A 24,918-nucleotide genomic window follows, 5' to 3' on the forward strand; every position below is an offset into this window, starting at 1 on the left:
AACCATAGTTGATATGCCCTAAAAAGTATAATAGAGTTATATGAGAGTTTTGCGAATAACTGTTCAAAACAGCAACTGACTGTTCATATATGCTGTTTCCCTGATCACAATCACAAGAATCTTATACATAGATCAGCTTAAGCAGTGCTAGAATCCATCTCTGTGGTAAAATAAAAAAATATGGTTTATGAAATTATATTTAAATGCACTGGATCAAAAATAACAAGTACTATATACAATACAGTGCAATTTTGAACAAAGTTAAAAGAACAGAATAGTATCTGCTGAACACTTGTCTAGAGGCCCCATTGCCAGTTTCAATTCTGTTTATATTAATGCTCCCAGGTATTTTCTTTCTCTACAAATGCTATCATCATCTATACTCTGTCACAGTGCGAGTATATCTGAGTGTCATTCCTGAGTACTGTGGTGTAGTGAGTACAGCACTCTGTGGAACAGGACTGGAGACTCTGGATCCCTTTTCAGGAACAAAGGCTGTCACCCAAACTAGTTGCCTATTGCTGTGGCAGAGGGATGCTGAGACATTACTTACATTTGTTGCTCCCACCAAGTCTTAGACTCATACCTTCAATGTTTCAGTATCTGTTCTTTGGTTGTTTTTCCATTTTGAATCGAGGTGTTGATTTCTTATATTCCCATGACTGCAGCACTCATTGCTGCGTAAGTTTCACTTATGTAACAAGAATGAAAACTTACTTAATTATTTTTATTCCCCCCCCCCCTTTTTTTTTTTAACAATACAGGGCAATCTAGAGCAGCCATGATACCTCCCAAGCATCCACGGCAGCCAAAGGGAGCTTTGGATGATGCCATTACCTTTGGGGGTAAAACCGACCAAGAAGCACCTAATGCTTCCCAACCCACACCACCCCCACTGCCAAAGAAAATGATCATAAGAGCCAACACAGAGCCAATCTCCAAAGACCTCCAAAAATCCCTAGAAAGTAGTCTTTGTGTCATGGCTAATCCTACCTATGATATCGACCCCAACTGGGATGCCAGCAGTGCTGGCTCTTCCATCAGCTATGAACTCAAGGGACTGGACATTGAGTCTTATGACTCCCTGGAAAGACCTTTGCAAAGGGAGAGACCTATCCCCTCGGCAGCGAACAGCATCTCCAGCTTAACCACTCTCAGCATTAAGGACAGATTTTCCAACAGCACAGAGTCCCTGTCCAGCCGGCGTGCTCCCTCTTGCAGACAGGGCCGAAGCATCCAGAAGCCACAGAGACAAGCACTTTATCGAGGACTTGAGAATCGGGAGGAAGTAGTGGGTAAAATTCGAAGCCTTTATACGGATGCCTTGAAGAAACTGGCTGTTAAATGCGAAGACCTCTTCATGGCTGGGCAGAAAGACCAACTCCGTTTTGGGGTGGACAGCTGGTCAGACTTCAGGCTAACAAGCGACAAGCCATGTTGTGAGGCAGGCGACGCAGTGTACTACACAGCTTCATATGCAAAAGATCCACTTAATAACTATGCAGTCAAGGTAAGAAAATAATGTAAATCTGATTTCAATCTTAGTATAACGGACTGTTCATTGGGCTGAATCTGTTCTTCTTTCTTCCATTCAACAAAAAGTTTTTGCGCATCTGCCTTACACCAGATACTGTAATAAGCAGGGGCCTTATTATCTAGAGGAGAAAACAGATATATGAAGAGACAGAATTACAATACAGTATATCAAGTGCCAAGTTATAGATAAACAGAGTCCTGTGGGACCTTAGAAGGACCTTAGCCCAGACTCTCGAAATCAGAGAAGCCTTCTTAAAGCAGGTGGTTCTTGAACTGCAGCTCTTTTCAAAAGGCTAGCTGTAATAATGAGGACTGTTATGTACCTTTCCCTCTGTGTTTCTGTCCTTATTCTCTACCAAATAAGAGAGCCTTGTTTACCCCCACTACTTATCTGTTCCTCTACTTCCTGGAAAAACATTTTTCTAGAGGAAGATAAATAATATTTGTTGATGTGCCCAGAACTTGACATATGTTACATAAATTAATTGTCACATTAGCTTTATGAGATTAAGATCTTTGGTCCATGTGACATATGAGGAAAATGAAGCTCAGAATGGTCTGCACTTTGTCCATCATGTCACTTACTATTTCTTATTTATACATCGCCACAGAGTTGAGCACTTAATCGAGGATTCGAGAATTGGGAAATATCAGGCAATCCACTACTTCAGAAGTAACAGTTACATTCACTGTAACAATAAAGTGCATCTGACTTTGAAGCTGGAAAGGTCTGGGTTCAAATTCTGACTCTGCTACTTGGTAGCTTTGTTACAAGTTGCTTCTCTGAGTCTCAATTTCCTCAGCTTTAAAAAAGGATGATAATGGTACCCATCTCACAGAGCTGTTGTACGGTTAAAGGATAACAAAGTATATATGCTCCCAGCACAGTGCCCCTGGTAAATGCTCATTTTCCCCATACCCTTTCGCTTCCTCTTCTTTCAGATGTTTATGATGATGGCACACCTTCTTTATAGGATTGGGATGAGGACCTCCTGAGATAGTACATGTGAAAGGGTTTTGGAAAACACAAAAGCTCTGTGTAAACTAATGTTCTCCATTCCTACAGTCCCTTTTTACTGATTCTACTCACTGGTTCAAAACCAATTAACATATCTAAATGACTTTTACATGTTAATTTGGCTTAGAAAGACCAGATGGTAATGTAGTAAATTAATGGATAAGGTAAAAGACTGGCTTTACCTGTCTGTCAAGACAGAATGTATGATCGGGCCAGACCTTCAGCTAGAGACTCCCTGCAATTGCAGCACATAAACCACCTGACTGGTGGCCCCTGCAAAGTGACCTCATGCTCCAGCCTACACTTTTTAAATTAAACTGAGGGGTAAACTGCAGAAAGGGGATCCAGATTTGGAGGTAATACATTACTATCGACTTTAAAAAGGCATCTGGAGATCGTGTGTGGCCCTCAAGAGCTGTTGTGTCAATTGGGGTTATGGTGCCTCATTTATTGTGCGTCTTTATTGCTACAAGATCACCAATGCAGGATGAGTACCTATTTCAGAAAGGGGCATTGAACTATCTGTTCTTTCAAAACAATTGAGAAGTAGGGCTTGACTAACTGTATGTATTATTGCCTTGCAATCGTGTCTCTTTCCCAAATCAATGGTCTGGTATTGATTTCTTTGCTTGTAATGATGCAGAAGCAGTCTCCAAAGAACAGGTGGCAAAGTGATGATATACTGGGGGTTGTTGGCAGGTTTGGGAGAGGGTGTTTTACACTAAATGCTGAATATAAATGTCACTTTGAAGACCTTCTGGGCATTTCCAGAAGCACCCAATTGATTGTACAACCTCAGAGGAATACTTAAACTACTAGGACACTGTGAACCCCACCTTTGCAGAGATAAGCAAAAGAGACCACCAATTGACCCAAATAAACTACTCTTTTTACTGCCTTCTTAAAATATCCCTTCCCATACTAATGGAATTTAGAGCAGGCTAACATCATGCTTGGTAAAGTAGACGGTCAGCAAAAAAGAGGAAAACCCTCAGTGAATTGGGTTGACACTGTGGCTGCAACAACGGGCTTAAGCATAACAACAATTGTGAGGATGGTGCAGGACCAGGCAGTGTCTCATTTTGTTGAACCGACTCAATGACACCTAACAACAACAACAGGTATGACCGTCTCTGAAGAGACTAAAAGGTCTTTAAAATGTTGCAAAAGGAAGTCAGTGCTAGAATTTAGCAATTTGAAAGCCAAAGGATAAACCCGTTGACATCGAGTTTATTCTGACTCGTAGTGACCCAATAGGACGAAGGAGAACTGCCCCATAGAGTTTCCAAGGAGCACCTGGTAGATTCAAACTGCCATCCCTTTGGTTAGCAGCTGTAGCACTTAACCACTATGCCACCAGCGTTTCCAAGCCAAAGGATAAGCAAAAGGATTAAAAAAAAAAAAAAAAAAGGATACTACCCCTTAATTAACAAATCCCCTGCAGGGATAAAGATCTTTACTTTGGGTGTTGTCTTTGCTATAAAATAGATACTAGTTGGTTTCAACTCAGGGCTTTTACTAGATTTGGGAGTTTCTTAAACCCTGATGGCGTAGTGGTTAAGAGCTATAGCTGCTAACCAAAAGGTTGGCAGTTCGAATCCACAGAGCGCTCCTTGGAAACCCTATGGGGCAGTTCTACTCTGTCCTATAGGTTCGCTATGAGTCGGGATTGACTCCACAGCAACGGGTTTTTTGTTGTTGTTGTTTTTCATATTTAATCCATTTTTCATCAAAAGCGAATAACATTATTTTTATTTGTTTTCAACTTAAAGGCATCACAGTACAGAACAAAGAACAGTAGATTTGGAGTCAGCTAACATGGGTCCAAGTTTTAAATCTATTGCTGTGTATTCTTAAATCATGTAACCTCTCTTGGTTTTCACATCAACGAATACTACTAACCACCTTACAAAACCCAGTGCCATCGAGTCAATTCCGACTCATAGCGACCCTATAGGACCGAGTAGAACTGACCTTACCTACCTCATAAGACTGTTAAAATCCTTATGCATTTATGTAGTATAACTGCTTTATAAACTATTAAGTATATATGAAAATAAATTAATACATTATTGTTACTAACAATAATGGAAAATTACTGCTCAGCATTCTGTAGATCACTATTATTCCTCTTTAGTATTATATTTAGGTAGATTCTGAACTTAGATATTTTCTTCTTCATTACTTCAAAGACATAGACACTTTCTTTAAAATTATGAGAGAAAGCTTCAAAATGCTAACAGCCTCAAAATTTAAGTACTGCCAAAAAGTGCAAACAACCTTAGTGCTTGATATTAAGGAAACAATTTAACAAATTATGGCACATCAGCCCAATGGACTGTTTTGCAGCCATTAAAAATGGTAATTGCAAAGATTATGGCAAACATTTTTTTGTGAAATGTCACATGAAGGTAGCAGAATACCAGATAGTATGATCATAACTTTAAGAAAATTAGCCTAAAAATGGTAATATGCAAATAATTGCTATGTTAGAGTGGTAATATTATAGGTTATTTGGATTTCGACCAAAAAAAAAAAAAGATGCTATGATATCTTTTTAATGGAAGAAGACTAAGAGAATTAGAGAACTTGGATCATTTGATACTGAACTTCTTGGAGGCGGGTATCCTGAGTTTTTCACCTGTATATTCCCATTCTCTACCACAAATTATAAAAAGCTCCTGCTTCATGCTACCTGGTCTTTGCATGTACTGTTTCCTCTGTCTGGACTGCTCTTCTTCTGGGAGGCAGTATGATACAGTGAAGAATTTCTGCATTTTGATCTGCAGGTGACCTATTTCAGAATCACCTGAGGGGTCCTCGTTAAAAATGTGGATTTTTGGTGCAGACCAGACCTATGGAATCAGAATCTCTGAGTGAGGCCTTGGAAACTATTTTTGTAACAAGCACCACCAGGTGGTTCCCACACACAAAATTTGAGGACTGCTGACGTAATAGTTAAGAATTTGGGCTTTTAAGTTAGACCTGGGTTCAAATTTATGCTTTGGCAACCTATTAGCTATGTTACCTTGGCGTTTTTCTCAGCCCAGTATCTTTATCTGTAAAGTGGAGAAAATACTTCATTCTTCTTTAAGCTGTTGTGGAAAGTCCCATGAGATAATATGTATATAACGATGTATATAGTACTCAGAGCATCGTTCGGCACAAAGTAAGTGTTCAGTAAGTGGATGCTCCTCCATTCTCTTCTTGTGTGTCTAGAAAGTGCCCGTGTGTCCTTAAAGAACACCAAGCTCTCTGAACTTTCTTCTCTGATCTTCTGAGAACATGTGGATGGCTCCTCTCTGTGTGCCCACACTGTACCCAGTGGATTTCTCTATGACTGCACTTATCACGATGTACCAAAAAAAACCCAAACCCATTGCCATCAAGTCGATTCCGACTCATAGCAACCCTATAGACAGAGTAGAACTCTCCTATTGGGTTTTCAAGGAATGGGTGGTAGATCTGAACTGCTGATCTTTTGGTTAGTAGCCGAGCTCTTAACCACTGCTATAGTTACACAATTATACACTGCTGTCATTACACCCTGGTGGCATGGCGATTAAGTGCTACGACTGCTAACCAAGAGGTCAGCAGTTCAAATCTGCCAGGCGCCCCTTGGAAACTCTGTGGGACAGTTCTCTGTCCTATAGGGTCGCTATGAGTCGGAATCAACTCAATGGCAGTGGGTTCGGTCATTACACAGAAGTCTCCTGGGCCTATAACCCAGAGGCCAATGGATCGAAATCATCCTCTGCTAGATTTGAAGCCCTGGTGGCACAGTGGTTAAGAGCTCAGCTGCTAACCAAAAGGTCAGCAGTTTGAATCCACCAGCTGCTCCGTGGAAACCCTGTGGGGCAGTTCTACTCTGTCTTGTAGGGTTGCTATGAGTTGGAGTCGACTCAACAGCAATGGGTTTTTGCTTTTTGGTCTTTTTTATAGTTGCACAGTTATATAGTACTCTAGTTATATGCCTGCAGGAACAGGTCTCCCCTCCCCATTATTATACTTGAGCTTCCGGTGACAGAGGGACCATGGCTAATTAATCCTTATATCCTTAGCATCTAATACAGTATCATGTATAGTGGGCATCCAGTAAATATTCCTTGACCTTTCAACAAGCATTTACTGTATAAAACATTGTGATATCTGTGTGGGCTTACAGAAATGCATATGAATAATACAGAAAGAAGCCTTGCCCTCAAGGAGCTTGTATTTCAGCGGGAAAGATGTGCAAAAGCATAAATAACTCTTAAGTAAGGCAGATTATAATGAAGGTTCAAAGTAGAGATGTAGACAGAGATGCAGATTAATGAACTGGAAGAAGCCATTGTTAGCCCAGTATCTCAGGGCCAGTAAAGAAGGGGTCTTTCATGTCTACTTTACACTGAGCTTTAGCTATTTTTTGTGGCTAAGTTCGTGGAGAGAGTGGTAGAAAAGTAGACTATGGAAATTTGGGACCAAATTTAGAGACTTTGAATGAGGAAGTTAAGAGGTTGGACTTCATATTTTGTAGGAAGCTGCTAAGGATTTCTAAACAGACAAATAACATAAGATAAATTATTTTGGAGGATGACTCTGGTGGAAGGGTGGAGAAGGATGAAAGGCAAAGAAGCCAGTCACTATGCTATTGCAGTAGCCCAGGTGATTAACAACAAAGCCCGGGAATAGGGCAGAGGAAACGAAGGGACAGTTGGTGAAAGAGCTGGTGAGTGCAGTAGACTGTGTGTGGTGAGGGGCTGGGTGTGGGATCAGCGTAGTGATGCTACAATTTCAAGGCTGAACAACCCCAGGAGGATGGTGATGCCATTAACTGGAATACAAATGAGAAAAGCCAGAAAAATGAGCTTGCTGTGGATCATGCCCATGGGACGGCCAAGTTGGGAGAAGCCCAGTAGCCAGATAAAAGTATAAAAATACTCAGAGAGGTCAGGGCCAGAAATACGGTTACCCAGTCCTCTCATAGACTTGATTTAGTTCAAACTATGGGCATATATGAGATTACAATGGAAGAGTCACAAAGTGGGAAAAGGCCTGCATCTAAGTGACCCAAAGCAGGAGCTATTAGAGCAATTAATTGGAAAAGCATAGCAAAGGACAGGGTCCCGTAGGACATGGAAGAAGAGATCCTCAAGACACCAAACCAAAAAACGAAACCCAGTGCTGTCGAGTCAATTCCGACTCATAGCAACCCTATAGGACAGAGTAGAACTACCCCACAGGGTTTCCAAGGAGCGCCTGGTGCATTCAAACTGCTGACCCTTTGGTTAGCAGCCATAGCATTTAACCACTATGCCACCAGGGTTTCCACACAGGGTGGGGGAGTTAACAGTCCAGGGCTACAGAGGGCTTGAGCAGAGTGAGGACTGAAAAGGCAGGAGCTCAATTTCTGGTAAACCTCAAAGAAATACAATCTCCATAACAGTGAGGTGAATACCAGATGCAGTGAGTTAGAGGGAGAATGGAAGGTGGAGGCAATAAGCACGGCCTATGTTTTAAGAAAGTGTTTTGGTGAAGGAAAGGCCAAATTGATGCCCAAACAATATTTAACCTTCAACTCCTATTCCTGTCTCAGCCGTGTCTCATTTTATCGCCTCACTTCCATTTGGTGAGCCACCACTCCAGTCCATCTGTCTCTGTGGGCTGTGTATTGGCTGGCCTCCAGCCCCTAACTTCCCTGCTCTCTAAATAAAACTTAACATGAACTTGCCATGAACTTAACTTCCCTGCTGTCTAAATAAAATCTACCTTGCTTTTTTTCTCTTTCAAAGAATCCGAGTAGCCACTGACCAAACACATAATTCTCCAAACAGATGAGAATGAACCTTAGAAAGGCCTTCACCATTCTCCATGGGAGAGAACTGAGGCCAGGAAGGAACAGTCACTTTTGTTTCGGGTCACTAGCCTTCTGGCAGGCCTCCTCCTGACTCCTAGGCCAGAACCTTTCCTGTTTTGCTACCTAAGTCAATAAACTGGTCCTACAGTGCCTCAGTATTGTCCCTGAGTGAACAAATAACAGCCTTTTGCCTAGAAGCAGGGGTGGAGGGTTGGTAAATTATGGCTCGTTCTCAGTGGGCCATTCTTTCTTCACTGCTCTCATGAGATCATTTTATAGCAAATACTGCCATGTGAGACCACAAAAGAAATCTGGCTGAAATTACTTTGAGAAAAAAAAAATGATAAAAATCTCACATAAGCTAAAGGTATAAATTTCTGAGTTATTTTTCTAGCCATCCCAAATTTAGGCAGTAGATATTTTCTCCCTTTAAAGGCATCCAGGTCTTTGTTCTCAAGGACACATCCCACAGAGCTCTGAAGATGTACTCTTCTCTATCACAGCGATGCAGCTGCCTCCTCCCTTCCAGCTATTCCAAGAATCTTGTTAAAAGCTTGTAATAAAGTAGAGGTGAACTGTGGAGACCAGCATCTTTTATTGCATTTTTGACTTAAGAATCTCCGTTTATCTCATCTGGGTGGATGCTGAGAAAGCAAGACACTAAATGAAAAAGCATTAACAGGAATAACTATGTTTGGTAGGAATTTACAGCTACTTCTGACTGTAGACACAGGCAATTAATTACTGGCTTAGTAACAAGGAAAAAACTAGTGGGAAAACCACTTCCACTTTCATAAATCAACATAAATATGCCCAACATTGAAACTACAGAAAGTGATTGATCAGCAAACAACTACACATACTCATAGTCATCCTAGGTTAGTGTCCATTTCGGATCAGAGGTGAATGTATAGAGAAGCGCCTAAGAGTCTCAGCTGGGAATTGGTTTGGAAAGGAGAAGTTTTGGAGGCTCATGTAAACTGGGATCAAAATGAATTGTCCAGTGGGAAAAGGGAACTCTGGCTTTTGTTAATGAGGTGAGAAGATGTAGTTGGGAATTACAAGTTGGAGTCAAATTAAGTGAATTCCTAATCTGGGCCCTGAGCTAGTTATTGAGCTCCTCTGTGCCTCAGTTTCTCTAGTGTGAACATCCTTGGTGTCACTCTGCCAGCTGCAATTACTGACTCAGGAAACAGGTGCTTTTCTTTTGACCATGTATTGAATGGGAGCTTGAAAAGATTAGATGAGTTTAACTCACAAATAAAATAGTAAAATCTTACACAGTTGCCTTCCTGAATTTCACTTCTAGGCTCCAAAATGGGTTTCTTGGGCATGTGAACGTTTCTGCAGTAATTTAAGCTGTAAATTACCCAGCCTGCCTGACAGGTCTCATGGCAAATTCGTACAGCTTGGTATTCTGAGCACCATATTTCCACAATTGACGTGCCCACATGTACAATGCCAGACTTGCCCGCCTACAAAATTAGCAAGTGAGGTTGAGAAGGTTGGCATAAAAATGTATAATGTGTACATTATTTGCGTAAAAAATACAGTACTTTAGGCCCAGACAGCATTTTATATATTAAACACTTAATCCATTTTGAATATAGTTGTAGCATTATTGAGTTTGTGTGTGTGTATCTTGGCTCTGTGGCAGTAAGTAAAGCAATACTCCTCAGGCAGATTAAGGAATCGAGGTCAATCAGTGATCAGCCTATATTCTTAGAGCAAGGTTGTGGCAAATACTGGATATCAGTTTAGAATTTGCAGGGTTTCATTCTACACTCTTATTCCATTTGCATTTGTGCTTTTGTGTAATGTGAGAAAACAGCACAGATGGTACAGTGTGTGTGACCTTCAGTGTTTCTCATTTTTGTCCCTCTACAATTCACTTCCTACAGTACCCATCTCACTTCAGGCTCACTGCAGCCCTGTAAAATGCACAGTAAGATGGAAATGAGATTCCCTGCTGATAAAGTAGAAGTCGGCTGAAGGCATACTGGGTCGACTGGGCCCATAATAGAAAAATAAAAGCTAATGTAGAATATTCTGGAAGGGTTCTTGTATTTTGTACTTACTGCTTTCTTTGGGGAAAAGGAAAGAAAACTGAGTGGAATGATGAAGAGTAGTGCGTGGTGTGTAGTTCTGTGTAATACAAAATCAGTGCGCCTCTGGGACCTAGTGAACTCAGCAGACAGCCCTCATTGTTCAGATTTTATTCATTTACATAGTCAAGTCATGAGTGTTTATTATTTGTCTGCCATTGGCCCCCCATCACCTTGCCAGTTTCCATCTGTCTCATAAAAGTTGTTCATATATTCTGGCTACTCTTGCGTAAATAAACCTTGTGGCTACCCTGGATCAGATGCAGCCACTTCTCAGTATTTTGTGCAGGCGTACTGAGCATGTACCGTGTGCCTTGCTGTGTGCTAGGCCCTAAAGATACAAAAAAAAAAAAAGATACAAATATCTGCTCTTAAATAGACAAAAAAATGCCACGACTCTACTAGCAGAAACGCGTATAAGATATAGAAGTCACACAGAAAGGAAGCTTAGGGTATTTCGCTCTAATCTTGCTCTCTCTCTGACAGAAATGACACCTGAGAAGGGCTTTGAAAGAATAAGTAGGAGTCCCTCAGGCAGACGAGGAGTGAAAACACAGAGAACACTTGGAGAGTGGGAGCAGGGGACTGGCTGCAGGTATTTCAGTGTGGTAAAGCGAGTGAAAGAGATGTGGGAATGAGACTGGAAATGGAGGTGAGGCCAGGACTTCATCCTGTGAGCCACTGGGAAGTCTGAATAGGCAAGCGATATGATTAGAGTTGTGGTTTTGAAATATGGCTCTGGTGGCCACGTGGAAAGTATATTTGAACGGAGTCACATGAGAGGCAGGGAGACCAGCTAGAAAGCTTTTGTGGTGGTCTAACAAGGGATGATGATGGTAGCAATGGAGATGGAGAAAAGATAATTTGAAAGTTATTTGGGAACAAAATCAATAGGAGTTGGTAATTAATTAGATAGAGGGAGTGAAGAAGGAAGTGAAATCACCAAAGTAAACTTGGTTTCTCATTCAGAAACCAAGAGAGGGAATACGGGAGTAGCAGGGAGTTTGGTTTAAAGAGTTCAGGTTTGGTTCTGTTGAGTTTAAGGCATCTATGGGACATCCATGAGGAAAAATCAAGTAGGCCATTGTGTAGATGAGTCTAAAGTTCAGGGACAAGTCTGGATTACAAATGTAGATGTGGAAGTCAGCAGTATATAATGAATGGTTTAAGCCTTGAGCTTTCTGAAGGGAGTGTGTCAAATGAGAAAAGAGGACACAGATTAGACCCCTACTCCCACTCCCGAACACCAGCATTTCTAGAAGCCTTTATGAGGAAGAAATCAAGTGACGAAGAAGGGGCAACACTACTGTATTCCACAACTGATTAATTGCATAGACAGGTCATCTTGTCTTTCCAAATGGCCACCTTCCCCCACTTCCCTGCTTTATTGCCTTAAACTGAGTGCTTGTCCTACTTCTCAAAGCTGAAGGGGCAAGATGTATATCATCTTTACAGGCCGCAGGCACTTGGGGGTATTCTGAAAGGGTCAGTAGTATTAGAAACCAAACTCTAGCTTCTCTTTCTCAGCTGCTTTAACTGGAACTTTACAATTAAAGCCCCCAAACAGTCTGCTTTTTAAGTTAGCTGTCTTAGCTGAGGTCGTTAGTACAAACATAAGTGCTTTATAATAGCAAATTTGCTATTATAAACAGATATGCAGAGCAGTTTCCATGAGCAACACAGAAAATGAGCCCCTGAACTAAAATGAATGTTTGGAATTAAAGTTTTTAGGCTGTACATGGGGAACCACTGTCAGGCTCTGTTCTTCCACTGAGATCCAGTTTGTGTGACTATTGTGAGCTTTGACCTGCGTCTGAAAAGGTCTCAAGAGAGGGTTATTTGGCTCTGATTCTAGAAGCATGTTTTTCGTTTTGCATTTTTCCAACAGTTGATTTGTCAGTGATTACAGGGTCACCACCTCCTGTATTTGGGGACCTGGCCAGAGTGCTTCAGGATGCCCTGCCTTACAGATGGGAAGTGCAGAGAATCCAGCAGATACTTGTTTCAGTGCTCAATTGACAGGAATTGATATTTCTCCTTCCCCTCGTCTGCCCTCACTGATCTTTACTAGCCCAGTTCCCCCCTCACGCCTCTGTTTCTGCTGCAGTCTGTTGTGCACGTTGACTTAAGTGTGGCTGTGTACCTACCAGCTGACTGGCTGTCTCTTTTGGTGTTGCTCTGGCTTCCTGTGGAGAAGCGGCTCAGGCAAAGAGGCGGATATGGGCTTGATGAGCAGGCAGGCTCTGGGCTTTGCTTCCTGTGTGTGCTCTTTTCACAAAGCACTCCCTTTGCGTGGATTTGCTGTTGTCACCTTTATGGAACTGAAATCTCATCCAGAAAGAAGCCCTATGGTATATGTACAAGAAGAGTCAACCTTCACCACAATGGTTTTGTTCTCCTGCTGTAGTTTCCGTGTAAATGACTCCTAGATACTGATATTGTGGCGCCCTCTAGTGTCGCTGAGGCTCTGGTCCTTTTTTTCTTGCCATTCAGAAAATGCAGGCATCACAGTATCTGCCCAAATTGGCAGCACTTTAAGTAGGTTTTCCCATACATAATCAAAACAAATATGAGGTGATTTTTCTCCCATTAGAAAAGGGAGTCTTACATGAAGATATGGGACCGTTCCAGCTTCACACTTTGTTCTTATTTCAAATTTTTTGGAGAGCCTGAGAGTCCTGTGGAAATCATTCTTCTTGGAATCTTTCTTGAGATTCCTCCAGCTCAAGCTAGCTACTGTTTTATCAGGAAGGAATGTGAATTCCTTTCAAGGAAGATAAATGAAAGTGGGAGGCCAAGAAGAAGTTACTTTGATCCCTGGTAGAGAAAATACTGGGTAAGAGAAGAAAGGGGAGGGGGGTGGGGAACCAGCAGGTAAAACCCAGTCCATTTGCTCTGGAAAGAGTGGCTTGTTTTCTGAAATAACTTTTAGACTAGAAATTTATCATCTGAAGCCAGGTCATTTTGAGTTTTAAAAAAAAAAAAAACTAAAGGAGTCAAGTTATTAATATTTGAAAAATGGCTACTATGTGGTGCATAGAATAATATAATACTCCTACCTAAATTAACATCATCGCAGGCTCCATAATAAAGATTTATGAGATACTCACCGTGTGAGAAATCCTATTATGGAAATCTCCATAGGTTGGTGTATTGCTTATAACTGTTCTCATGGTTGTGAACCAATTAAAAGCCCTAGTATTTTCCCCCTCGTACTCACTCCAATCTTCCCCCTTTTTCGTTTTCCCTTAAAACTAGAGTGACCCATTATTCTTCAGCCTGTCGAGTATTGTATGATGAAGAGATGAGGAAGCACCACCCACTCACGCTGGCCATCTAGGCAGACCATTTTCCTTCAGAGCATCCAAAAGGCTGAACAATTTATCATTTCTTTTTCGTAAATCACTCTGTACCTTTATCTCAAGTTGATCTGTGAAGATGAACATAAATTCTCAATGTGGTATCCACGTTCTTATCTACTCACAAAGCCCTGGGAAACCTTTTCAAAGTGTGTGTGTGTGTAGATACAATTAGAAGAGTAGTCACATTTAGGATATCTTTCTCTGCTTCTAATCTTAAACTGTGAGGTGGCAAGTTGTGGTTTTTGTTTGTTTGTTTGTTTTTCAGTACAGCTTGGAATAATGAAAACTACAGACTTAGCCAAGCACTTTTCTCTCTCCTAGCCTTAGGTTATCCTGTCTTGAATCAGAACAGACTGCTGCTGGTCTTGACTTGTTTGTTCAGGCTGACCGTAGCATGGGGATGTTGAACTTCAGCAGTCCCTTTTTAGCTGCCCTCTATCAAATTTGTGGTCAGAAAGCCTCACTGCTGTGACAGGTGGCTCTCAGGATTCAAAAGAAAAATGTATTTTTCTGTCTTGCTCTCTTTGTTCAAAAAAAATGAGGATTCCATAAGATTGTATCACTTTCAATATTTGCAACTTGTAAATCGTTTCAGTTGTTAGTGTTATATTTGTACAGCTTTGTAGGTTACAGGCATAGTCTATGTACTTGATCTGATTTAATCTTCACAGCTGCCCTGTGAAGTAGGTTTCCGTGTTCTTTATAATATTGTCTCCTTTCTTAAGGAAATTGAGACCCAGAGAAAGTAAGTGAAATGCCCAAGGTTACACAGCTAGTGGAAGGGCCCTGGCAGAATCCCTGACCTCCTAAGCCCTTGGTGAGGGTCCTTTCTATAATGTGACAGCTGGAGTTTATATAGTCTCATTCGGCTAAAGTGGTATTTGATTGACTTTTCAAAGACTGAGGAATTGAGATATTTGAACTTCCACCCCAGCAGGCAATGTGATATTGGGCAAATTATTAAACTGGCAAATGATGTAAATGGTGCCATGTACTGGATCCAACTCTTATACAACTAAATGATGAATAGTATAGGATTTTAAATACCTGTGACACATAAATACGAAATATTGTCAACAGTACAGTATCAAAAGAATTTGTTGTGATTGATGGATGATAGGATTATATATTATACTGCGTGTGCTGAGACTTCTAGAGCTTTCAAAGATAACATTTCCTGAAAGATATACGTTTGAGCTTGAACTCAGCCTGGGGACATTTCTGTTTTAAGGCTAGAAGTTTGCTTAAAGAAGAAATGCTTAGAGTACCCTCAAACTCATTTAGGTAGGTGATAGAAGACCTGAAGAAACTTGTTTTCAGATCTTAGTCTCTTTGTCTCTGTGTATGTGGGTGTGTCTCTCTTTATAAATGTATGCATATGTGTGTGTGTGTTTATGTGTGTACAGTCACACATGTATGTATGTGACACACAAACAGACATACTTCTATGGCCCTGATCACTGGTATCAAGTCTCTTTGACTGTAATAAACCTAAAAGACCAAACCCATTGCCGTCGAGTCGATTCCGACTCATTGACCCTATAGACAGAGTAGGACTGCCCCATAGAGTTTCCAAAGGACACCTGGTAGATTGGAACTGCCGACCTTTTAGTTAGCAGCTATACCTCTTAACGACTACGCCACCAGGGTTTCCTTGACTATAATAAATATGTAAAAATCAGTAAATGAGAGAGAGAGATGCTTCTCTCCCCTAAGACTCCCTTGCCTTTGATCTTTTTTTTTTTAATCTACTCGAATGGAAATAAGAGCATGCTGCTTCTGAGAACTGGGGACCCATCAGCATCCTCCTAAGAAAACGATAATTTTTCTTTTTTAATAAAAATGACAAAAATGCTTTAAAAATTTGCTTCTTTTCTGTATTGCTCCTATAAACAGGCAGTGTAGACACTACAGAGTGTGCCTGTTGCCAGGAGGCTCTGCTCTCTGTGAAATATGGCGGCACGCTCCGGCTGTGGAAGAGTAAAGAGTGCATCCCTCAGTTGGCAGGGTTGTGGTGGGATGTCCTGACCAGGCTGTTATGGTCTATGAACTAGTAGTAGAGGCTGAGTCGTCCATTGTCAGCCTCTCCACATCATGAGGATAATTGGTTTGGGGGTGATTTCATTTACTTTTTCCTTTTCTAACCCCTTAAGACTTTTTTTTTAAGACTAGAAATAAAATTGTTACAGAGTGTATAACTCTTGGCCAATGTTTTTGATCAAAAAAACTCTTCCTTGATCATAGCCACTTAAATTCTTTTTGGATGACCTTATTACCTGAATTTAAAAAAAAAAAAATTTTTTTTTCCATCAAGTTGATTCCAACTCATAGCGACCCCATAGCACCTGAATATTGGATCTTAAATGAGGCTGTTAAGGGAAACCATAAAACTCAGAACTTGGCCATTAAAATGTTGTTTTTCCTCTGACTAAGTCAGACCAGTGATTTTCTCAGCCCTGTATCCCCACCCCACCCTGATTTGCAGCCATCAAATGACATTTCATTGAAAAGTCAGGAAAACCCAATTTACCTGGCCAATTACTGTCATTCTCCTGAAATGAGAAGTTAATACAAAGAGTAATAAAATATTTTGGGCCTTCTTTATGAGCCATTTATTGGGCTGCTGGGTAAGTCTGGGCTATAAACCTCCACAAAAAGTAGGTGAACAATTATTCTATTGTTCTGTTTTCTAAATGTGTTAAAGGTTTAGCAGAAAGAGCAAGTGTTGGCATTAGACATACTGGCTTGCAAACTGGTAGCCCTGAGCTTTTTTTCTTTTTTTTAATTCTTGTATCCTCAGCCTACTTTGAAGGATCAGTGTGAGGACTGAAAGATGACATGCATAAAATGCTAAGCACAAGGGTCTCTGGGTGGTGCAAACAGTTTGCATTCGACTACTAACTGAAAGGTTGGCGGTTCAAGCCCACCCAGCAACACCAATATGCTTCCGTAAAGATCACAGCCATGAAAATCCCATGGAGCTCCATTCAACCTGAAACACGTGGGGTCGCCGTGAGTCAGAATCGACTCCACAGCAATGGGGGAAAAAATGAAGCCTCTTTCTGATTAAAATGCTGAGCACAGCCTGGCACATAGACAGCTCTAGAAGTGGTTACTATCATTACTGTCAGTCAGCACTGAGCTACCAAGACCCTTTCTGAAGACTTTGCTGTAACCCTGGTTGTTCTTAGACAGTCACCTTCCAGTTTAATCCAACTTCAGACATCATAGGAAGCCCTGGTGGCATAGCGGTTAAGTGCTATGGCAGCTAACCAAAAAGGTCGGCAGTTCGAATCCACCGGGCGCTCCTTGGAAACTCTATGGGGCAGTTCTGCTCTGTCCTGTAGGGTTGCTCTGAGTCAGAATTGACTCGATGGCAATAGGGTATGCGTATATATCATAAGCCTGGTTATGAAAGTGTGAGTTTTAAATTGTGTTATTTGCTTTCTTCTTTCAGATCTGTAAGAGCAAAGCTAAAGAATCCCAGCAGTATTATCACAGCTTGGCTGTCCGGCAGAGTTTAGCTGTCCATTTTAACATCCAGCAGGACTGTGGTCATTTCCTTGCTGAAGTTCCTAACCGTCTGCTTCCCTGGGATGATCCCGATGGCCCAGAAACAGAAGAGGATAAAGTGGAAGAGACCGAAGAAGAGGTGAAAGGAGAGGCTGATGGGAAAAGCCCAGAGCCCTGCTCTGAAACTGAGTCCTCCCAGAAAGAGAGTGAGGGGGTCGTGAGCCGGAAGCAGAGGAGCCACGTGGTGGTCATCACCAGAGAGGTGCCCTGTCTCACCGTGGCTGATTTTGTGCGTGACTCTCTGGCCCAGCATGGGAAAAGCCCTGATGTGTATGAGAGGCAAGTGTGCCTGCTGCTTTTACAGCTGTGCTCTGGCCTTGAGCACCTCAAACCCTACCACGTCACTCACTGCGACCTACGCCTAGAGAACCTTCTGCTTGTCCACTACCAGCCTGGGGGGACTGCCCAGTGCCTCGGGCCTGCAGAGCCCAGCCCCACCTCGTCTTGTCCCACCAGGCTCATAGTGAGCAACTTCTCTCAGGCCAAGCAGAAGAGCCATCTGGTAGACCCTGAGATCCTCCGGGACCAGTCCCGCCTTGCCCCAGAGATCATAACAGCCACCCAATATAAAAAGTGTGATGAGTTCCAGACAGGCATCCTCATCTACGAGATGCTGCACCTGCCCAACCCCTTCGATGAGAACCCAGAGCTGAAAGAGAAGGAATACACGCGAGCAGACCTGCCTCGCATCCCACTCCGCTCCCCCTACTCCCGAGGCCTGCAGCAGCTGGCCAGCTGCCTCCTGAATCCCAACCCTTCAGAGCGGATCCTCATTTCAGACGCCAAAGGCATCCTCCAGTGTCTGCTCTGGGGCCCCCGAGAAGATCTCTTCCAGACTTTCGCCGCCTCCCCGAGCCTGGTACAGAGGAACGCCCTTCTCCAAAACTGGCTAGACATCAAGCGAACACTCCTGATGATCAAGTTTGCCGAGAAGTCGCTGGACAGGGAGGGTGGAATCAGCCTCGAGGACTGGCTCTGTGCTCAGTATTTGGCTTTTGCCACTACAGACTCCCTCAGCTGTATTGTGAAAATCCTCCAGCACCGTTAGTGTGTCCTGGATGCTGCTTTCACTTCATTTTCACCTTCTTCATGTCGCCCACGTGCTTCCCCTTCCTAGTACTCATACAGAATTCAAGGAAAGAAGAGAGAGACAAGCTTTCTGTTGCTGCCCGTGAACAAATGAGTCCATTCAGAAAGGCTTTCCACGGCTCCAAATCAAGTGGATAGCTGAGTCTGTCTTAACGTTACAGAAATTCAACTGGATAAACGTGCAATTGCCTTCCATTGGAACACTTCCACCGTAATAGTCCCACAAATGCAGGTAAAGAAACATGGAAACACACATCCTCAAAGAGACAGCTCCTTTGGTATGAACTCAGTGAGCTGTGTCCAGTTTCTCCATGATTCTGACTGTCACCCATCTTTTTAACAGCAAGTATTTATTCTCACTAGCAATAGACAATTTAACCAGCCCCTACCATCATCCAGTAAGTCTCACAACAGACTCTTTCTTCTTGAAGGTATCAATAACTAACTGCCTCTTTGACCAGGCAGAAATGCCACCCTTAGTATCAGCCCAGTTTTGGTTACTGGGGACTACGTCCTTTGTTCCAGCTGAGAGTGGAAGGCAAAGGAGAGAGCCCATACCTTGGGTCCTAGGCCCCTTTTCATTTCTATTATCCATAAGAGTGTGCATTGCGTGGAGGATGGCCCTAAGAGTCTCCCCTCTGCCAATACTGCCTGATTCTCCTCCACCTCTGCTCTCGCCCCATTGGCCAGTGAAGTCGGGGTTTCTCAGCCTCTTGTGGCCCATGACAGAGCTCACCCACAGTGGTGTCACCGATGCTTCCTCAGGGTGGAGTGCAGTTCAGAGCTTATAAATAGCTGGCAGGACACAAGGAGATGATTTTCCTGCATGTGCAATTCTCCAGGGGCCGTCAGGGGGACGGAGTGTAAAGCACCGCTCTCTGATTACTCTCAGAGCTATCAGCATTGGCAGCCAGGGCTGCTGGTGCCCTGATCACAGTTTTCCCCCAAGCAATAATTGACTAGCTTCCTTCTCTCTCAGTAGCCAGTGTTAACTAGTCTACCAGATGCTGTAGACAACAGCCCTGAATGAAATGGCCGTCGGCTGAGCTCTCAGATCGCCTTAGAGGGCACAGACGGCTGGCTGTTGGGGTGGCCTGAAGGCAGGGGAGGGGCAGAGGGCCGCTGGATGAGACTGCTGACCTCCTCCTCAGAATGCTGACCTTTTCTCTAGAGACTGCCACCCGGTGCAAGTAGCACACTGTTCCTATGACTCCCTCTAAAATGGCTCTGGAGGACAGCTCGCAGGGAATTTAGATTGCTCAGTGGGTGGCTGAGAGCTGGTCCCCGTGCATGGAGCCTCTGCTCCCCCTATGGATATATGTGCAATCTTTGTATGTATTTTTTTAGCTGTATATTACAGTGTTATGTTGCAACTTCACCTGAAGCGAGACCTACAGAAACCCTCCCCCTTCTTCCCCTGGCACATATTTGCGCTGAGAGACAAGCGTTCTTTCCACAGGTGTGTTTGTGTGTGTGTGTGTAAGTGTGTGATTGAGTGTGCTTGTTTTATCCAAAACTGTGAGTATCTGTTTACTTCAACCTTGATATCCTGAGTCATTCGAACAGTGTGAGTGTGTGTGCACGTGTGTCCTTGTGTGTGCATGCACAAGCGTGCTGGAAGTAGAGGCAAGGCCTCTGGGGGAGCAGCTTGTGGCAGGGCTGATAGATAAGTTCTCTGCATCTAGTCAGTGAGGGAGCCCTGGGCCCTCATCCACCAGCACAGAGTTTCTTAAAGCCAAGACTGAGTGTGCGGTGTTACTTTACTAGCACGTGAGTGGCCTTGGGAACTTCTGAACTTCTAATGTTTTAACAGCCTTTCATGTGATTCACCTGTATCAAAGAGGATCAAGAAAGGAGAAAAATGTATTTTATTGTGCGCTTTTTTTTTTTAAGAGAAACATGTTTGAAGGGATACGTGAGGCTCCATAGTGAGGCTGTCCTCCTGGCCAGCAGTAGAGGACTCCCGGGGAACAGAGCTGTTTGGCCCATGAAGAGTCTGGCCTCCTCTCGCCAGAGTGCGGGACACTGCCCCCAGGAAAGGCCACAGAGTGGACTCTCTCCATGTCCTGTGGCCTGGCTGCGCCTTGCCTGGCAGGCTGGCGTTTGGTTCACCTTTGCATAGCCCACGTGCACATAACTCCTTGCTTAACGATACACTGAAGCGGCAGCACACAGACCACTGACCATGTCGGCCAGCACATTGCCTCAACCCTCCCCCCACGGTTTGCATATTGAGACATAGCTTATCAGTGTCCCTCTCATGGTGCCTTGCCCATGTGCATTTGAATGTTGACTGTTAATGAGTTACATATTTAATGCAGAATGTTCCCTATTTGTTCTCTAGGTAGGTATATCTTTTTGTTCGTGGTCTTCATTTTAACTCTCTAGTATAATTAGTATAATAAGCATGGACACCCTCCACTATCATCATTTTATAGCACTGGTAAACTGAGCACCTCTTATATCAGATGTGCTTATTACTGTTTTTATATTTAAATGTGTTAAGTGAAAAAGATGAACGTCAACTAGTCACAGAAGGCTTCCCAGAGACAGGTTGCTAGATCATTTTTCTCTGGGTGATGGCAGAGGCTTGTGAGGTGGGGCAAGGAGCGGGTGTACTGGCTAGAGCAGAATACAGAGAGGAACTGTACTTCCAGGCAAGAAGTACTACATAAGATGATCCTCAGATATTTTCCCAAAATAATGAAATTCAGTTAATCTAACATTGCCACAAATATTTTATATTTCTGTTTTAATTATAGTAGGAATTTTTAACTCATTCACCAACTCTAAAGAAATCCTAGCCCCAGACACACAATATGTGTGAGTTTTGGATTGTGACTAGTATAGCACTTTAAGTTTTCTCAAGTAACATCAAGTCGATGTCTTCAATATTGATCAGACTTTTTTTTTTTTTTCTTTTCTGTCAAAGTCTATTCTATAGTGTCTTCCATTTATATGGAGAATTTGAACAATTAAGCCACTATGGGAACTTTTTATGCCACACAGAGCAAGAACAATCTCTCTGACACATTTGGGTGCTGGAGAAACAGGACAATGGCTAGAGTAGCCAAGACTGAATGTATAGCCGAGTGCCTTGTTACAGTGGAAACCTAGTCTTAGAAGGAAGAGAGTCAATAGATATTCCACCACAAAGAGGACAAGGACTAAAAGAAGCCTCCCATGCTAGCCTGAGGAGACCCTCTTTGTACCTACACTAATGTGATGTCCAGAAGCTAATTCTGGAAGAATAGTGGCAGAATGGGAAAACGAGCTATTGAAACCTGTGGAATCAAGGACAAAAGAATTGTGAATAAAGTGCACCAACCTCTAAGCTGAGTTAGAATTGGAAACCAAGAGTATGACACTGGGTTTCAAGTTTTGCCCTCAGAAGATGGAGGAACTGGGTGAAGCGTGGAGGTCGGGGGGCCCAAGCATCTGCTGATGTTACGAGGACGAATGCAAAGTGCATTTGCTAGGGGTATGATTCTGAGCAGCTATTGTCAGATTAAGTGGGACCAGTTTTGATTCCAAACTCAAAGTAAGTTTGTGAACGTGGAAAACTCTCAGCCAAAGAGGTTGAAACCTCTAGAATTGATAATACTAACATTTCTGAAAGTAAAACTAGCTAAAATAGTATTTTAAAGTTTCCAGCATTGCAAAATTTCCATGAAAGATCTTTGGATTCACTAAACAGTAGGGCATGAAAATATTGCAGTCAGCTTCACACATTTATGATTACTTTGGTGCTGGGAAGTAACCTGACATTTGGTGGATGGAGGAAGAGTACTGCACGGTATTTCAGGTGCTTCCAGCTGTGTGCATGAAATACGAACATACTTGGAGAGGGGAAAAGAGGAATTTGACTCCCTGGGACAATTCTGACATGTTTTTCATTCCCCTCACTAGTTGGTAAGGATTGGAAATTCTGGTCCAGCCTAATGAGTTGAACAGGATGGCTGCCTACGAAACCAGGTTATTAGTTTTACGTCATTGAAGCTGATATACTCAAAGGCCCAAAGTGCTATGCTGAGACAAATCCAAGTGCTGCTCTTGCTGAAGTGTGCACTGAAGTCCAGCTGTCCCTCCTTACAGCAGCGCCGAAACGGAGGATTCCACGGACCAAAAATGACGCCGTAAGGGAAGCTGTAGGGCTGTGATGCAAGACCCTAGATAGAGATGATACCAAAGAAACTAAGCCTTTTATCTTGATGCTTCTAAAATGACGAGGTTGAGTTATGACAGATGCCGTGGGAGGGGAAGTCACACACATTCCATGTCAGGGTATTCAGCTGATAAATCTATCCTCAATCCATCCTCAAAAAAAGCACCTTTTTTTTTCTTTTTAAGCAAGTCCATTTTGTATGTTAGAAAAAAAGCTGATGATGATGAAAGCCCTGGGCAGATTGTAAAGTTCCCCAGTGTTTATGGAGAAGGAACTATCCCATCTAGTCTTGAATGACTGTGGCTATTGCCCACACCTCAGCTTAGGAACATCATGTCATAACACTGATAGCTGAAGGATTTTTTTTTTTTTTTTAAGAGATATGGTAGTTTCAATAGGTTTGTTTAAGGAACTCTTGGGGAATTCCTTAACAAATGTAACAGTTTTTATAAACCTTCCTACAGAGGTGTTTGCCACTCATCATCACCATTAATATTTATAAGTGCCCAGAAGGTACAAGGTGCTATATAGCTGTTAAACACCCCCTCTCTGCAGCTGTTTGAAATTACAGTAGATTTCTGCATCAGCCACTGCTAGATGCTTTTCACATTTTGGTGGGCTACTGGGGCCTGCCTTTCCAAATATCCGCATTACATGTTTCACCACTCCTGACAGCCTCCATGTTTATTCCAGCTTCTCACCTTCATCTACCCCATCCCTACCCCATGTGTTTTTCAAGAAAGTTTCAGGGAATCAAGAGAGGCCGGAAATTTTTTAACCTAGCAGAAGCATAGAGTCATATATTTTGCTATGAATATTATATTTCAGAAAATCCACTTTGCCCTTACAGTGTATGGAAAGTGTGTGTGTGTATGTGTGTGTGTGTATGCACTTGTGATAACTTGAATGTTGAACCAGCCCTATGGCTTCAGGGTAGCATTTTTGAAAGGTAAAACCACACTGCTTCAGGAAACTTGCCCCCAATACTGCTTGGTGATTTCCCCCCCTTACCAGTCTTAAGAGAGTGTTGCGTGTGAACACACTGGGTGGGGATTTTCTGTTGCTGACATGTAAGGCATTTGGGCATGAGATCAAGGCAGAAGCAAGATGTCGTCCCTCTCTCAGTGATTTTAATCATGGCGGTCCTCTTTCTAATCTCTAATTCCCCATGACTCTGCCCACGCTTTGTATTTGAAATTTTTGTTTTTCTTGCTCTTTTCTGGAGCTTCAACTCTGTACTTACATATTTTAGAGTTTATCGATCGGTCAATTAAAGGTCCCCTCTGTCACCAGGTGGCGCCACCATTGGTTTGCTGTGGTACTTTGCTGTGTACTCCGTGGCATCGTGTTACTGTGTAAATAAATTTGTTTTAATATACACTAAAAACCAGACAAGCCCTCGTTCTTTCAGCAGCTCTTCCCCACTGATGTGCAAGGGAGTGCTTGGTTGCTGGCTGGGATCCTTCTCCTCTACTGACATGTACCATCTTCGTGCCCCGTCCCCCGTCCCCCACCCCCCCACCCCAGCTATCTGAGAAAACTAGACCCCAAAGAGAAAATGAAGGCATTCTTTCCCCAAACCTCAGAAAGCTGCAGGCTTGCTGTGTGAGATCGTCCCCTGGTGACCAGTCACCGTACAGGCTTCCTTGGTTTGTACTACATGTCTAAGAGGCTTAGTTAGCTGGCTCTGGCTGACCCTCCATGGAAGTCCCAGAGCTGTGCAGATATTGTGAGCAGGGGCAGCACCTTCTCCAGCATCATCTGCTACAAAATTCACGTGCCTTTTGCGTATTCCTTAAAGTACAGTCACACACCGAGTCCTCACAAAGGCAGGCAAGCTAATGTGTGGACACTCTTCAGTAGCAGAAAGAGGAGACCACCTGGTTTAGGCAAAAAGAGTCAGCAGTGGTAGTGGCAGCTGCCGCGTTATTAGAGTAGAATGAATGGAAGTGCAAACACGGTGACTAAAATTAGACTAGATCTTAAAGCTCTAAACCCTCACAGTGGACGCTGTCTCCAGCCCAGCATGTCTGCCCTTCTTGGCAAGCACTCTGGAATTTGCAGACATTGTTTTTAAGGCATATTCCAGGAAAATGACTGCCCAACTTGAGTTCTGTGTTGCTGAAGAGGGAAACCCTATATTGGTGTGGACCTAAAACCGTCTGTTGCCCAGCACCGAGGAAGGGTCAAGCTCACAGACACCAAATGCCTGCTGCACTTCTCCAGCCTCAGGA

General features: G+C 42.9%; 1 protein-coding gene across 3 annotated transcripts in view; it reads left to right on the forward strand.

Moving 5' to 3' along the window:
* The window catches only part of PEAK1 (pseudopodium enriched atypical kinase 1), a 270,601-nt gene extending 246,524 nt beyond the window's left edge, over positions 1 to 24,077 (forward strand). For all 3 annotated transcript variants that reach the window (XM_049852705.1, XM_049852706.1, XM_049852707.1), the window contains 2 exons: positions 765 to 1,510; positions 17,315 to 24,077. In XM_049852705.1, the coding sequence (XP_049708662.1) occupies positions 765 to 1,510; positions 17,315 to 18,478 (1,910 nt within the window). In that variant the 3' untranslated portion in view covers positions 18,479 to 24,077. The remainder of the gene's footprint in view (positions 1 to 764; positions 1,511 to 17,314) is intronic.
* The last annotated feature ends 841 nt before the right edge of the window (positions 24,078 to 24,918 follow it).

This window comes from Elephas maximus, chromosome 13 (assembly GCF_024166365.1).
Source record: "Elephas maximus indicus isolate mEleMax1 chromosome 13, mEleMax1 primary haplotype, whole genome shotgun sequence".
Taxonomy (NCBI): Eukaryota; Metazoa; Chordata; class Mammalia; order Proboscidea; family Elephantidae; genus Elephas; species Elephas maximus.